General features: G+C 40.9%; 1 protein-coding gene across 1 annotated transcript in view; it reads left to right on the top strand.

Annotated features, from left to right (window-relative positions):
- Positions 1-259: 259 nt before the first annotated feature.
- The window catches only part of mcf2lb (mcf.2 cell line derived transforming sequence-like b), a 39,076-nt gene continuing 21,865 nt past the window's right edge, over positions 260-17,470 (top strand). Inside the window, exons 1-3 of the mRNA XM_073473508.1 lie at positions 260-315; positions 11,194-11,277; positions 13,869-13,983. Coding sequence (XP_073329609.1) covers positions 291-315; positions 11,194-11,277; positions 13,869-13,983 — 224 coding nt within the window. The 5' untranslated portion in view covers positions 260-290. The remainder of the gene's footprint in view (positions 316-11,193; positions 11,278-13,868; positions 13,984-17,470) is intronic.

Genomic DNA, 17,470 nt, shown 5'->3' with positions numbered 1-17,470 from the left:
TCTCTGCAGCTGCACTGATATTTTTCTGCAGCACTCACAGATTCTTCAGCAAATGCAGAAACTGCAGCACGCAGCAGCTCACCAGCAGACGAGTTGGTGCAAAGGAGTGAGAAGTGCTGATTAAAGCTGCTGAGTTTTCAAGTCGGTGTCCTTTCAGCTAGACTGTGGCCACTTTGGGACCTTGGCTTGTGCCACTGCGTAGAAAAGGACTTTAGCAGGTCACAGTAACACACAGGGAGGAAAGCATGGTGAGGAAAGCCAGGAGGAGAGCTTCTCAATGGGATAGTGGGATGCCGATGGTTCCACTTAATTCACGTGAGTCAGGAGATGTACAGATGGCACTTTTTTGTTTCTCGTTGTGTATTTTTCTGTCCAGAAATGCTTTGTGACTTTGTGTCTCTGTGTATTGCTTAAGCTTGCTGATACCATGTGTGTGAAAACCTTTCCTTAATGTTGATGAGGCAGCCTCATCTCTCTCCAAGGTCGTCCTCAGATATTTATGTTTGGCCTGTTCCTGGATGAACGTCATTGCGTATGTATTACTGTGCCTGGCAGTTATGGATTGTAAGTGCGTATGTGTGTCTGCGTATAGTGCAGTATGTTTTAGCATGCATTGACTGCACATACATTATGTACATGTTGTTCTTGTCTGCTCTACTTGTCTGTACCTCGAGCTCTGTGGTTTCAGGGAAGTTCTCATTTCTTCCCAGCTCTGTTTTAGTCATTAGCCACGAGGTAGACTCATACAGGAGAGGAACTATGTTGTTGATCTAACAGTTGTTTGGTTTTACAGGCTAGTGAGGCCACTGAGCAGTAAAATCTCTGAAAGAAGGAATCTTTTTTTGAGCTGTTTTCAGACGATAGTTAGTTTGTAGTAAGTGTTGTCTTGATGCCATTACACCAGTTTGTGAAACTGTCAGAACCAGGTGTGTCATGTTGCAATATTTTGACTCTTCCAACCTACTGCTGCACTCTGTATGACATGTGTTTTACCTCTGTCGGTCTGTGTTGGCTGAGGATTCACTCTTCCTAAGGATTAAAAGGTTTTCTTGGGGGATTTTCTTTATTGAATTGAGAAATTGTAAGCAAACAGAGTATGTTCTATACAGATTGCAAAGTGACAAACTAGTGATTTGGAGCTGTGTAAACAAACTGACTTGACTTCAGGACTTGCATTGACGCACTTGACAGTGTTTGTAGGTGGGAAGCCAGTAGAGGGATCAACGCCCTTAACACTGTTTATGTTGGAGTTGGCAGAGACAAGCACCATCATGAAGAGGGAATTGAGCACACTTAAAAGCGATCTGCTAGCTCTTAACACGTACTTAAAGTCCCCCTCCAGTCAGAAATGTGTCTTTCTTCTTGTTCCTACAGTTGAATGTTTGAGCTTCACTGTGAACAGAATGATGTATGTGCACAGTTCGACACTAGAAGACTGTTTTCACATTCAAAGCTCAACGTGTAAATTTTCTCTGTGCTCAATCTGATCTGAAATCTGATTTTTAGAGGCGGGCCTATGAGCATGATTTGTGACATCACAAATAGTTTGGAAGCCAATCCTGGTCCAATATTCAGCATACACAAGTGTGATGTAGAAAACTCCATTAACTTATTTTGAGGTATGCGTAAATTACGGAAGACTTGAGGGCCAAGTGAGGATTTTTTTTCCTGGTGATCCTGACAAAACTTTTTTTTCCTACTTCGTTTCACACATGAGAAAGAAAATTTAGAAAGATTATCCTGGCAAAGCCCTTTATTCACCAGATCTCAAGTCATAAACACAGAAGAGAATACAATTTAGATCAGTAGAGGGAATCTTTAATACTGATTTAGCATTTTAGCTTTGTCGAGCTCATAATGGACGTCTGTAAAAAAGGATCAAAATCGCTAAAGCCGGCCCAGGGATATTTTATGTTTTATTCCATACATTCTTCTTCCTTGTCAAAACTAACGCCTATTTTACCCACAATACAACTGGTCCGGTATTCAGGTGTGAGTCTAGTCCAGGTGAGTCTAGTAGCGGCTAATGTAGCCTCGAGCCACTAGCCGCTTGTAAATGAATTTCTTTCCAACTCCACTCCTTCAGATGTTCATCATTTGCGAACACATAATCTTCAGCCCCAACTGACACTAACTCAAGTGACATCACTTGAGTCAATTAAGTAGATTACACATAGCAACGAAAGGCTTCATGCAATGTTTTTGTTAACATATGCTGTAGTGCTACATAAGAGCAGTTAATAAACTTTGATTAGTACACTGTAAAATCTGACAATGTGATTTTAATTTAAAAAAAAACTGAGGACTCTGATCACCTTAAAATAACCAAATAAAGTAGATTAGTGATTTTAGGTTGTTAAATTTTTTTGAGCTCATATAACTTAAATTTGAAAACGTACAGTGTAGTTGGCCTTTGGTTTTTTTGGCATATTGTGCTGGTTTACACTCGGATACTTCAGAATTTCTGAGTTAGAGGTAAAGTATAGCTGATGCAGTGGTTGCTTTCAGTCGTTGTACTCACTCGCTGGCTTTATGTGAAAACCAGATGAATCAGCATCTCTCAATTAGTCTCAGACTGCGAGTTGATCACCGCCCTGTCCCTTTGTTTGACCCTCTTGTTCAATCTGAGCTGTGCACTTCTGTGACCCTAATGGCTCTCGTGTTTATCTCTCAAGGTTTATGACACTGATAACCTCGTGCATGCCCTTGGTCATAGACAAGTGTGTTTAAAGCCCCACCCACACTGAACACACACACATGCAAATGAAAGCCTTCATACCCGTGCACACAGCATACATGTACACACACTTAACACAATCAACTTCTCTTGGTCGAACCTTTTAGCACACTGAACCAGATAATGGCTGAATTAGGAGACAGAATGGTGTCTATCAGCATGTGTTGGCTCAGTTATATCTTGTATACAACTCATTGAAATGGAATCTAAATCGCCACATTCTGTTAAGACACAGTGTCTTTCTTTGAGAGGTCTCATTAGAATTGAGTCTTTCACTAAGTTTGTAAGAATGGGCTCTTTTGAGTGGTGTAAACAAGAATAGGGGCTTTGAATGGATATAGTCTCTGAATGGTTAAATGGGGATGCAGTGCAGTGTTTGAATGGGCTGGTCAGAATGGAGGCTTTGTACTTTTGGTCCACATCTCCTGAGATAAGGCAGGCGAGGAGCCGGAGCTTTGTTGGCGTAGGTAAATGAGCGCTGGGAGCTGCAGTTCCTACCTAACTGTGACACAACATGGCATGACATAACTGATTATGTGTGACTTTTTACTGTTACTGAGTCTTACAGAGTCAGAACTGGATCTATTTCAGAGGTCAGACTATTAGCAGGTTGCTGTTCAAATCAGGTATCCTTTAAGGGGAGGGATACAGGTAGGGAGGGTGGGGTCGAGCGCTACACTGTAGCTTTTGTCTAGAGGGAAGGTAACCCGAGGTTGTAATAGGAAGTCCCCACAGTTACTGAGTGACGAGCTGCAGGCTGTAGAGCACCTGCAGCCTGACAGAGAGTGAGTGGCTGGTGAAAGGTGGAGTCAGAATGAGAAGGAAGTTGTTACCGTGATACCTTCTGCAGAGCTGCATGGAACAAGTGCAGCTGGAGAGGAGTGACTGGGACAGCAGGATGGGAGGAGAGGAGATGGCAGATTCAGGCTGCTTGATGGAAGATGATGTTGAGGTCGAGTTGGACTCTGGGTTTTGCGTGGAAGTGGACTCAGCGCTGATGAGTGACAGAGAGGAGCTGGACTGGCTTGTGATTACAGGAGATTCTCTGTTTTCTAGTGATGAGCAGAGAGAGGGAGGACTAAGTCCTGGAGGATATGGAGGGAGTCAAACTCAAGAGGAAGGAGAGATGGAGGCTGAGTCAGGGTCAGCGGAGAATGGAGAGACTGAAGCAGAAAGAGGAGAAGAGGTGGACGTTCAGACTGAAGAGGAAGAGAGGGAAGGAGCGTTGGATGTGTGTTTGATGCCAATAGAGGAGAGTGGGGTTCACGTACGGATCTCTCTGGAGGAGGTGGAAAGATACTACAGATTTATTTGCTGCTGCCGCTGGCTGCGTGGTAGGTGTCAGCTTTTTTTTTTATCATGTTCTCTCATGTTTTTTGTATCACAGATATAATAACGAGTTACCCGTGTTTTACGTTGACCACACATTAGCTCTGTTATTGTAATGCCACATCTTCCACCTGCCCGCTTCTGTTTGAGTTTACCTGTCCTCTATCTCTGCTCCTACTAAGTGTTATGTGCATTGTGAGAACGCTGCATTTGCTACTTGTGTCTTTGTTGTCACTGAAATATATTAAGTCAGTTCAGGTGTTCAGTTTTTAACCGATGCCTGTTGTTTCTCAGTAAAATCTACTTCAAGTAGAAGAAGGAGAAGAAGGCATTAGATGGTCTGTGTCCATATGTGTTCTGTCGTGTTTACATACTGTAATCAGACAGAACAACCAGTATGTATTTATGTCCTTGAAACGGTTTTGAATGGCTGAGGTAGAACAGAAGAAAGAAAACAATTCTAGCTTTTTATTAATTTGTACAGAGTGATGATTACCATTTTCTAACTTGTGTTTTGTTTCTGAATACAAACAACATTCATTTCTTTATTGCATTAATAAAGACCAGCACATTTGTTAATGAGATAAGTCGATCAATAGAAAACTAGTTGACAACTATTCGTAATTTTTCTGGCAGAAATGTCAAACATTTGTTGGCTCCGCCTTCTTAAATTTGCTGCGTGTCTGTCATTTATAATAGTCAAAGAAAAGTTTGGCTTTTAGACTGCTGGTTGGACAAAAGAATCAATTTGAATATGTCATTTGGGGCTCTGGGAAACTGTAATAACATTCGCACAATTTTTTTATTTCATAGACTAAACCAGTGTTCTTCAGTACCTGGTCCTCGGGGGCCCCTGTCCTGCATGTTTCAGCTGTTTCCCTGCTCTGCTGAAGCCTATTAATGAGCCCTCATTTGAATCAGGTGTGTTGGCAGGGAAACATCTAAAACATGCAGGACAGGGGTCCCTGAGAACTGGGACTAAAGACCACTGGAATAAATGTTTAATCATAAACTGCAGATTAATCAATCATGAAAATAATCTTTAATTGGAGCCCTATTGTTAACCATTACATCACCTTAATCACCACCCTTTAACCCCCCTCTGAACCCTCTCACCCCTCAGATATTATCTGTCACTGCTCAGCCCTCTTTAGTGCTCCGTCTCTGTCTCGCTCCCCCTCCATGATCATGACTGTAAGCCCCTTATCCCCACTTGTTGCCCTCCCCCATCTCTCTGTTTGTGGGTGTCCATGTTTGCCCCTGCCTCCCCCCCCAACTCTGAACCATCCAATATTTGGACAATAACATATTTTCAAAACCAGAAAAGAAAAACAGTTTAGCACTTGGAAGAAACTTTGGGAGTTTCTAAAGGAGTTTCTGAATCATTAACAAGCTAATAAACAGCTTCTTCTACAGTTTACATTTTGTTTTGGTCGTCTCTTTGTGGCCTGTTGAACCCGGGTTTCAGGCTTCCGCTCTAGTCTGCTTTAATCTGTGTCAGTAGTGGCAGGCAGTCCAGGTGTGTGACTCTGACCCACTAACGTTTGACTCGTCGCCCACAAACGTGAGCGTGAGTGGACACTAATCTCCATCGTTAAGCCTTTTAAAGAACATTAGCGTCTCATCCAGCAGGTGGTGTGTATGTGTGTGTGTGTGTGTGTGTGTGTGTGTGTGTTTACATGTGTGTATGTAGGGAATGTTGGGACGTTGTTATGTTTGTTCAGGGTGTGTATTTTCTTATTGACAGAGCAAAAAAAGAACTTTAATTCAATTATTGTTGTTTGTATAGGAGGGAAAGATAAGCTTTCCATTTGTCATTTATACTGCTAAGTTAAAACAGCAAATACTTTGCTATCTTCTAATTATCTACCATGCAGTAGAATGAAGTCAAATATGAGTAAAGTAAACAACAAGTCATTTGAGCCCGACAGGCTTCATAATTCCTGTTTTCATGTTTTGGATTCTGTTTGCTGTGTCAATGTACGTTATAGGAGTTTTATTTAGACCACCTCAGAGACGATAAAACATAATAGTTTTTTTTTAACATACACATCGCTGTTTTTTCTTTTATAAGATCCTAGTGACACATCGATACTTGCAGATGAGATCGGAAAAGGGTGGTTTCACTGTTTTCTTTTGTGAGAAATACACTAGTATCTGAAACTGGCTCATCCCCTCTCTTTTAATGGCCTGAGGAGCTGCTAACGATTGTATAACACTGTGTGAACGCTGAATGGAAGTTTGGAAGGAAGCAATGAAACTAGTTTGAAGAAAGGAGGAAAATTTGCCCAAAAAGTGACTGAAACTCCCAGGTTGCAGGGGGGATTTTTCTGTAACAGAATAGCCTCTATGTGAAAACAAAGTGCCGCCATTGCTGGCCTGGGTTGGGGGGCGGTTTTGATTTGATATGTGTGGGAGTTGCTGGGGGCAAGGTGTGGCCGAGGCTGGGTCAGAAAGAGGAAACTGACGGAGGTTTCTGTGTGAACTTGATTCCACGAGGAGCGTGTGAGTGCCTGTGTGCGCTTTGCAGATGGGTGGACTGTTGTAGCTCTGTGTCCTCGGGCTTATCTAGTCTCACGTCCACTTGTCTGACTTCTGTTAAGTACAGCACACACCCTTGCTTGAGGTGAAATTAAAAGAAAAGAGGAAAAGGACGCTGTGTCTCCAATAACATCTGATATCAATCATTTGTCCCTAATCAATATCTGTTAAATGCAGATGTCAGTGGAAGTAGTATCCAATCAATAGAGCAGAAGGCTGATATAAAATGAGACTGTTCCCTGATTTGGCTCTATGGTCAGATCATTTTTCCAAAGACAAAAAATCCATGAGGTTTTATGATCAATAATGTTTGTCCAGCTACAGGTAGGTGTTTAATTTTAAACAGATGAACTGGTGCAACCTTTGCCACATCACAAACAGGAGCATTTCCAGTAAAGTAGAAGAGGAAACAGACTGCTGTAACTGATCATTGTATTTGAATGGTTCCTCAATCTTTGCATCAGCCTCGGTGCCAAGTGAACAGAAGTATTTGTATTTGTGATGTTATAAACATGTCAAAGGTGTTTTGATGTCACTGATCTGTCATAGAGATATCATAAACTTAAAGGACCTGAACACCTATTTTCTGGATCTGTGTTTACTGTAAGCGATGGTCTCCTGCAGGAAGAGTTTTTGTCATTTCACACGTGAGATTTATGTTGATGCTGTTTCGTCTGTGCTCTTCTTACTGATTTGATTCCCCCTCTGTCTGAAAACACTGTGCTTTAGCTCCTGTCCCCTCCCTCTTGAATACCCAGTCTCTTCTGATTGGTCAGCTCACACAGGCCTGAGCCAGCACCGCCAACAACAACAGAGCAGCTGTGCTAAATCAAGTCTTACGTGCCAATCTAGCCGCTAGGCACAAATTATGCAAATGGTGATGTAGTGTGTTATCACAAAGTCACAGAATTAAAGGTCCGACGTGGCGTTTTAGGAGCAGTGTTTTCTGTGGGAGAGAGGAGCTTCTGTTGGTGCGGACTTTGACCTTTTTAACTTTCATGACCTTTTACATGCACAAGAACACCGAATGAAAGTAAAAAGACAAAAAGGCCTAATATGTCTCCTCTAAGTTGCTTTAGAACATAATCTGCCTAATTAATGTACTGTAATTTGATGCTGCAATTATCAGACTATTTAAGTTGGTACATATTGGTGTTTGATATGCTTATCGGTAGGTAGGAAAACAATCAAAAGAAATCATACGGCATGCTCTATGGAGAGCAGTGAGTGAAGTATAATAGAATTGTTCTGTAAAGTCGTCAATTACATACTCAAAAACAGTGGTATGGTCCTTTAAGTTCCCTGATTAGCTGAAATCCTTTGATTGATGTTTGATTGTTTTGAACCAACAGTCATGGCACCAGCTGGTCTCAGTGGGAAAAGGTTTTAAATAGAGAGGAGACTGAAAATGCCAGACCAAGATGACACACTTGAACGAATCCCGTAACCAAACAGTGTGTGTGTGTGTGTGTGTGTGTGTGTGTGTGTGTGTGTGTGAGAGAGAGAGAGAGAGAGAGAGAGATGGAAAGCAGGCAATGAATGTCAGAGTACTTATACCCTCAGGCCAAAAGTCACCTGATAGGTCTCATTGACAAACAGCAAGCCTCCTTAGTTTGTTTGAACTGGAGTCAGAGGAGGGTTCCAAGTGAAGGGGCTGTGCCTGTAAAGAGACAGACAGACAGGATCACATACATACATACATACATACATATACCATAGAGACAGGACAACATTTATAATGTTGATGGATATTTTTTGTGATACTCCGAGTATGAAGCCAGACTAGGTGTCTGGGCCTGATGTCACTACTCAGCCAGACGTCAGAGAGCAGGTAGGGTTCCACACAGGGGAAGTTGTTGGGACGGACTGTGTGTAGTTTTGTATAGTTGTTCATTGATTTTGGAGAATTGTTTACCAAAGTAGTAAAGCAGAAAACTATAATCAGACAAAACAAAAGAAAGAAGTGACTCTGATTGTTAAGTTTTTATTATATTTAAAGTCCAGGAGCAGCAGTCCAATGTTTTCACACATTTCTTCTTACATTTTTCAGACTAAAAATGAAAATGCAAGGGAAGAATGTGGGAGTGCTAGCCCTAAACTTACTGTATATACAAACCTAATATACTGTATAATGTTTATGGGCTTTACAAATAATAAAGTAAAACACTATCGACAAAGAATTGACCTTTATATAATCTCTCTACACATTTCCCAGTGTGGGAATGATGTGGTAATTCTGTCTGGTGTGCCTCAGGAGAACAGAGCAAACAAAGTCAGACTAAGATGAAAAGTCAATATTGTTCTTGACTGTGACTTGGGCACGTTTGAAAGCATCTTTACAGGATAGTGCCTCTCACTGTGAGCCACTCACTTCTGATAATCTCCTGGCTCTTCTGGTCCTCCTTGTCATTTTCCTTAGTATTTTTCACCTTTATTTTCATTATCATGATTCAGTTTTGGAAGCTAGATTTGTAGGTTTATAAGATAACATTATTTTGATTTTGCATGCAGAAGCTTTGCAGCTCTCCAGTCCTAGAAGTGCTTCTTAATAGAAAATGGAGATAAATTGAAGCACTGAAGGGGCCAGTGCTTCATGTTTTTCTTGACTCTGAACCACATCAGGTCTGTCTTAAGTTGTAGCCTCCTTCTTCTGTTGATTTGCCCTGATAGAAGGCATTTGAACACAAATGTTTGCAAACAAAAACGCCCCGAGGCTTGATACTGAAAATTACTTAACTTCGCAGTAGCTTCGCACAGACTTTATCTCCCTCAGACGTCTCACTGTGACATCGACTTTTAAAACAGGCATCTGCTTAGTTCAATGAAACATGATGAAACAGCACAAATGTCATACATCTTGTTTTCTCCTGGGACAGAAGAAGATGATGTGTGTGTTGAGTTTATTTTGGTTGTGGGCGGCTGCAGGAATCCAGTGAAATAAGAGTGAGATGTTTGAATGTTTATTTTTCTGCAAGGACAAATAACTTTATAGAGATGCCACGAATGTTAACAGACACATTTTTACAACATACAGTGAACTGTACCCACCTTGTTAAGTGTAAAATAATAGGATGTGTACGTTCTGAGCTGATGTAAACACGGAGGAGTATCATTACAATCCCACAGCAGACGAGCTGCACTTTGCCAACTGTTCCTGTATTGATCTGTTTTGCTCTTTGCCGCACAGCTCTCATTTTCAAGCTGAACTGCGGTCGGTTTTCATTCAACAGAGGCAATATTGAAAAGTTCCTTGAATAAAAATCAATGCGTACGCTGTATATTGGAGGGAGACTGTGTATGTTCAGTGCATATTCATGAGGCCCAGCAGCTGGCAGACACAGCTGTGTCTCACAGATTTCTCAGATTAAATATCTATGATTTGTCTGACTGCTTCACAATGTAGATATACTTGTTGTAATGATGGTGATGAACATGTAATGATAGCTAACGGTAAAAAGCTGTCTGGCCAAAACGTCACTGGCTAGACGACTTATGCCCCCCTGCCCTCTGTCACCCAAACTTCCAGTTTGATCCCTGGTATAACCTGCATCTCCATCTACTACTGTTGGAGTAATGGACCTTAAATCTGATTATTTTAATCCTTTTAATGAAGGGTGTCCATGGGGGATGGAGAGGGGCTGAAGGTAGAGTGGTGAGACCTGCAATAACTTTTATTTTATCGATACTGTATATCATCTACAAGAGAACAGATCTGTGGGCAAGTCTCCAGTGGTCCAGTGATCACCATGCAGTTATATTTCTTAGAAAATGTGTGTTTAGATTTTAATCCTGCCTTTATATAATATGCAAGGAAAAGCAGCTCTTTATATTCCCTGTATTGGTTGGTTGCGTGTGAGAAGTGACAAATGACACCTATGTTATAACAACCCAACTGGCAGAATAAATATTGGTAGTGTAAGCATTGCAAATCACATATATATTGAAACTTTGCATTTCTTTGTGTTTAATTTTCAATTTTATGGTGTGACACACTGTGCTTATGCTCTGGTTAGGTTCAGGCCGAAAAACCTACTTGGTTTGGGTCAGGCAAAGATCATGATTTGTCTTAAAATACCTGTTTTGGTCGCCACAAAGATGGTTGAAGATGTGTAGACTTTCTGTCAATAATATTTGCTTTTCACAAACACGGCTTGAAATTACCCCGAGGGCTCCTTAACATTATACAGATGTGTCACGCTTACAAATATTGAAACGCTGTGGTTCCTCGTCAAAAATATCCAGTGGTTTCACACTTACAGGTGTTGAAATACAGTCTCAAACTGCGGTGACTGGATTGCCAGACTGTGGTGGTAACTCCACCACCTCCTGAAATGAAAAACAGGTCATCAACATGTAATGTGAATAATATATGACGCATTTTGTACAAATCAGTCAGTATGGTACTATAACGTTTACAGCTGTGAACGTATCAGTGGTTTGCAGAAACATTAACTGCCAGCGTATTTATCCTGGCGACTGGTTGTAAACATGGCAAATAAAGAGACTTGATAACTAACAGACCCGAGGCTCTCCTCTTATCTTTAGCTCTGACGTCACTAATATTTGCCTTTCTGTCTTTTCTCCAGATGAGATCATGCAGCTGGACAGTAGTCCCCTCCGGGCTGCTGACATCACCCCTGACCTCAAGAGGAAGTTTGCCTTTCTCTCAGGTGACACTTCTATTTTTTCTGTCTGTCTGTGTTCCTTTTTTCTCTTGAGTCAATTCTTCTGCTGTCTGTCACTTTGTGACAGCATGTTTCCAGGATAGTGTCTGTCGCTGTGTGACACTTCCTTCCTTTAATCCCCTGGCTTTTCTGGTCGCTAGCTGCCCCTCTACATTTTCCTCATCATTTCCCGTCAGGATTTTTATGCCTCCATCCTATTTTAACTGAAGTGCACTGTCATTATTCAGTTGTAGATGCTAAGAGGCTCTCCTAAATTTTTAAAATAACAGAATTTGTATTTTGCATGCAGAATTACAGCTCCCTAGCCCTGTAAGTGCTTTTATATAGAAAATGCAAAAGCAATAAAGAGCTGAAGAGGAAAGTGCTTCATGTTTTTTTCACAACTCTGAACTATATCAGGTGTGTCTGTCTGTTTGAGGATTTATGTTTCTGTTTTGTCTTAAGTGTCTCTATTGACTAAATTCATCTGTTGTCTGTCATGTTTATCCCTTCATTAACACACTGCTAATCATCTGTCTCATGTCTGCCTTCCTAGGACTCATCTACATTTTAACTCTTCTACTTGACATTTAAACAGTTGATACAAACGGCTTTTTCCTGGCAGTTATGAGATGCTATGCAAATGTCACCTCCCTCCTTCCTCTTCACTGTTAGTCAGGTTTTTGTCCTGATACCCACTTCCTTGTTGCTTTCGTAACCTAATTCATATTTCATTTACTTAGCGTCTACATTTCCAGTTTACCATAAACATGTTTTCGTCTCCACAGAAGTCTTTTCACCATATTTGAGGCGTCTTTCTGAAAGATATTTCCAGATATCTGTGACATCTATTATTTATCCATCAGAGGACTGTAAGAGCTGTCTGCTCTGTGTCTCTGTGGTGACCTTGTGGCGGCAGCAGAGTTGGGAACCATTTTGCAGACAAAGATATGAGCAGACGTCGAAACCATGACCATGCACTTGCTGTTGCTATAGTGATGAGAGAAGAAAAGGCAGACAGATTGATATTCCACTCACATGCGCTGACAGAGCAGCTGTTCCACACAGGGAGTGTGTGCGTGTGTGTGTCTATGTGTGTGTGTGTGTGTGTGTGTGTGTGTGTCTGTGTGTGTGTGTGTGTGTGTGGTTGTGTGTGTGTAAGAGGTGAGATTGAATGCGTCAGTGTCAACACCAAACATTGTGTGCAAACATGGCAGTAGCGATGTGCTTCACCTCTGTCTCTCATCAGTTTTTAATGTCATTTTTTTATTCCACATTGAATAGTCGTCTGTCTGTCTGTCTGTCTGTAAATTTTTCAGTGGTTTGAGGTGGGCAGAGCTCTGTCTATAAAAGGTGATGTCACAAACTTCAGTGCACCAATCAGGATTTAACAATATTAAAAGCAGAATCTGATGACGGTTCCTAAGCCACTGTTGATTAGATCTGATCAGACGACCCCCACACAGTCCAGAGGAAGCAGATTAGCTGGATTTTTGTAAAATTTAAAAAAAGTTTTAAATGAATTACTAAGGACATTCTTTCCAAACATTATCTTTGTTTGTTGCTTTCTTAGTCATGAACCAAAGACAAATGCATAAGATTGAAACCAGGTCCTTAAAGGTTAACATTTGTGGTTAGTTGGGGTGTGCGATTTAATCAACTGCTAAAACTTATCAGGTGCTTTATTCTTCCTTTTTCCACAGATTGAAACATTTCTTATTTCAAAATCTTAGCTTTTTCAAAATAAGCAATTTATCTGTATTGGGAAAATACAGTTATGACAAACCACTTATTTATTTAGATCCTCATCAGCCACTGCCTAGGTAGAAGTTATCATAAGATACAATTATTAAAAAGCACAAGGGAACAAAACAAATACAACAAACAACAACAACAACAACAAATTATTCACAACAATAAAACTACTAATGACAACAAAAATGACAACAGTACCCACATTATGTCATTAAAATGGTGGTCATTAAAACATTTGATACAGCTTGAAAAGCACAGTAAAATATATATTATATTGGTCATATGGTCAGCTAATATGCAGGAAAACCTGTCCTATTTGGGCTGGTCTTCTGTTCCATTACATATCTTTTCAAACTCTTTTTAAAAACAGTTTTACAAGTTACATGTGTGTATTGTCTGATGCTAAACTATTTCATATGAATCCAATATTAATCCACTTGATTTTTGTTATTTTTTTGTTTTGTTTGTTTGTTGTAAAATGGAGGATTATGAGACTTTATCATTTGTTATGATAGATATTCAGACAGTTTTCTGTACAGTCTCCAGTCATCAGACCTTCAGCTTTAACATCAGTGCCCCCGTGTGGCCTCAGTGTCCTCCTCGCAGCACTCTATTGCTTTATTCTAACTGTAATAAATCAAAGACAGTTGTTCTTGTCAGATTGATTGGCAGTGACAGTATGACAGCTATGATTAGTTTAAATGGTTATGTCTCTGCTTCATATATTACACTGTCCTATATTTTCAGTGCTTTGGTCCTCGGAGAGATATACACAAAGACACATTCTTACCTAATTCCTGAATATTCGTGTGTAAATGTTTCTCTTTATTTCTGTTTTCTAGGAGGTAGAGGAGATAACGGCAGCCCCATCATTGTGTTCCCAGAGTTCCCTGCATTTGGAGAGATCACGGACAGAGAGTTTCACAATGTGCTTACCTACCTGACTAGTGTTCCCAGGTAAAGTTCACCAGCTAGTGTCACACTAGAAAACACACACACACACACACACACACACACACACACACACACACACACACACACACACACACACACACACACACACACACAAATCTGAGATTGTTGCATATTGTTTATACCAACTTTCGTACCCCTTGTTTCACCACTGATTTTTCCTCCACCCTTCTTGGGTGTTCTTCCATAGTCCAAAAATAAATAAACTTAAAATAGACAGGCAAGGGAGTGGCTGTGTTGAAGTGAGAAAGGCAATTGAGATAAGAAATTTAGGCTGCAGTCAAAAAAAATGACGTCCTACTGCATGTCCTATAACGCTTTTCCTTGACCTTGATGGCAAATGTCAAGAGGTCAAGGAAAGATGTGAAGGAGAATTCAGAGCTTAGACCACATAATACATAACATAAAGACAAAATAAGCATTGAAGCCCCTTTCCATAGCATTTAAGATAATTCAACCAGCTCTCATCATGCCACTTAGACACTTCAGGGTCATTTCCATCAGCGAGGAACCTTCCTAAGCAAAAAAGACTATTCAATGGCAGCCTCAGTCTGTGAGGACGCCTCACTCCTTTGTGTATAAAGTCTGCCAGTAGGTGGCAGTGGGCACCTAAACACAGTTTCACTGCATGAAGGTGTAGGCGGCAGTGGATTTGTGCAGTGGATGAGACGCTCAGTGTATTGCATGGAAATCTGTAAGGGCAGAATGTTGTGATTACATTATTAACAAGATAGTCAATTACTAACCCTGGGTCCTTATCAGTCTTCTGCAGACATTCTTTGTATACGTGGACAGACCACATGAGACAAAAGGGGGAGGGGAAATGTACCAAACTATCTCTTTCTCTACCTATTCCTCAGAAAAAAACAAAAAAATCTCCTGTCCCATTTGCCTGTACATTTTTTACTTTTTTCTCTGGTCACGATTTAGTCTTTCAGTGTCTTGATTTAGCTTTCCCCCTGGCTGTCCCAGCCTTCCTTCATCATTTCTGGACCGGCAAAGTGCGTTAAAATAGAAATTGCAGTGACTCTGACTGTTTGACTCTGAATAATGCATACAGACAGCTGAGCAGAGCTGTGCTCTGAAGTATGCGTGTTATGTATTCACATTATCTACATCTGTATCTGTATGAAGGCACACATACATGTGCTCGTGTTGTAGACCTTTAGAAATGTGTCAATATAGCATTTTTCTTGTCATATTTTACTTTTGAATCATTAAACTGAAGCTTTATTCATTTTCTATCAGCCTATTTCAGCAAAACCAAAACATTTAAAAAAAAAATTTAGTCAGGATTCAACTTTTCAAATATTTCTTACTCAATTTCTGTGAAATGAGGATTTTTTTATTTATTTAAATCTAACCTGAAAACCAGCTAACATATGCATTCATTGTGAGTGTCTAAATTTACCTCCTTGACGTAGCCATCTGAAGGAGGGTCATAGCGATGAGCCTCAAGCTGTTCTCAATATAGAGGCAGATGGCTGCAGCCACCTGAGGGACCGACAACCCCGACAGGGCACATACAGTCCACAGCCAGGGGCAAATGTCCTACAGCTGTATTATGTCCTTGAACAGCTGCTGCTAGTTTAAAACAAATATTTTCAGATCAATATTAATGACAGAAATTTTTCTTAAAAATCCTATCATACCACACATGCTCGTTATCATATCATATAATAACTGTAAACATGTTATCAAAGGCAAGGCCGACTATTTGGATGTTTTAAATTAATTTAAAATGTTTTAATTGTTTTAGGTTTAACATCTAAACACACCCTGTAAATGAACTAGTAGTCATGTCCTTGATCCCATCTCTCTCCCCTCTCTCTTTATATCTCTCTTTGGCCTTTACAAACGCTTTATGTTACGGAGAGCTGACAGTAAAATCCCAGAATTGAAACACATTCTGCACTCATGGCTTTTTAATCTGTTTCTTATTTAATATACCAGTGCTTTTATATGCTGGCAGTCACTTTCTCTGCTCTGAGAGGGGGGTGGGGAAGGTGTAGTAGCATGTGTGTTGCTATGTCTGCATATGCATTCATGCAGCAAATTTCCCTCATCTTTGCATCGCCATCAGGCAGAACTCACAGCTCTGACACTTTGTCCCGAGAAATCCAATTATTATGAGGACACTCGAGCAGCAACAACACCACCACCAAACAACTGGTACAAAACCTAAGATTTGCACTGTCTGTGTGCATGTGCTGTGTACATTTACAGTATAAATTAAAACTAACTTTTCATTTAGAACCAACATTTTTATTTATATTTTAGTATAATGCAGAAATGAGTCCACATATGAGATTGATTGTTTATTTGTGTATTTACATTGTGTAGTGCACCTAATTAACTTTAGCATTTTTGTATACATCAGTGAAAATGTGCCATAGTTAGCTTAACTGCTACCTAACACTCATATCCCAATATATAAGACATATATTATGTAAAAATCAAATGGGATACAAGCAATAGCTTGTCATCTGACAACACTCATATCCCAATATATAAGACATATATTATGTAAAAATCAAATGGGATACAAGCAATAGCTTGTCATCTGACACACACAGCACACAGTTTCATCGTCTTCCTCTGCTCTTCTCCTCTCAGCCTCAGGTGCTTTATGTTCCACCATAAACCAGCCTCTCATCTCAGCAGCCGTAAATGTCTTAAAGGCAGAAAAAGCTCTTGTCCCGCTCCCCCGCTCTCCTCTTCCTCCTCTTTCTCCTCCGCGGCTGAGATGTAAAGCAGTTTGTGCTTTGAAAGCCCAAGTGGCTGTGAGAGTCTGTGTAGATGATTGAGTGCGGAGCCGAGAAGTGGGCATGATGGAGGAAGAGAATAGTCGAGATGAAAGGGGAAAAGGATGAGAAGTGCCGCTGTGAATGTAAATGTTACAGTGAGAGGGAGCAGAGAGGCAGACATGGATAAACTGTATTTTACTAATAAACGAAGCCCTCATGCTTACAGTGGCATCCTCTTTGAGTCTGTCCCCTCCCCCCACATCTGTAAAGATCTGCTCACTGGCTACCAGAGCTGCTCATCACTCTGCAGCCATCCTGTGATAGGAGAGTGTCTCTGCAGCTCCCAGTGTCTCATTGGATGGCTGAAAGATGCAGGGCAGAGGGGGGAGACCGGCTGGATGCTGTGATGGTCTGAAACATTTGGCTCCCTCTCAGAACAGAAAGCTGGGCTCTACCTCCGAGACACATCCTCTTCTTTTGTGTTTTTATTTTGCCCTCATTGCTTCGAGGACTGCTCTTGTTTGTGCACCCAGAGTTGCGGAGATTACAGCGAATACTTGAGGATTACTTGGACATTTGTGCATGAAAGGCTCTGAGGTGTTCACATGCACCCATGCTGTAGGTGCATCATGTTGTCATTGATTGGTGGTGGTGTGTAAACCATAAAGCCCTCCTCTCTCCTGGGACCAGAGAGGACAGGGGAGGAGGGGGAGGCACAGGGAGAG

Source organism: Pagrus major, chromosome 9, assembly GCF_040436345.1.
Source record: "Pagrus major chromosome 9, Pma_NU_1.0".
Taxonomy (NCBI): domain Eukaryota; kingdom Metazoa; phylum Chordata; class Actinopteri; order Spariformes; family Sparidae; genus Pagrus; species Pagrus major.
Note: the sequence above shows the minus strand (reverse complement) of the source record. Positions and strands in the feature narration are given on the sequence as shown.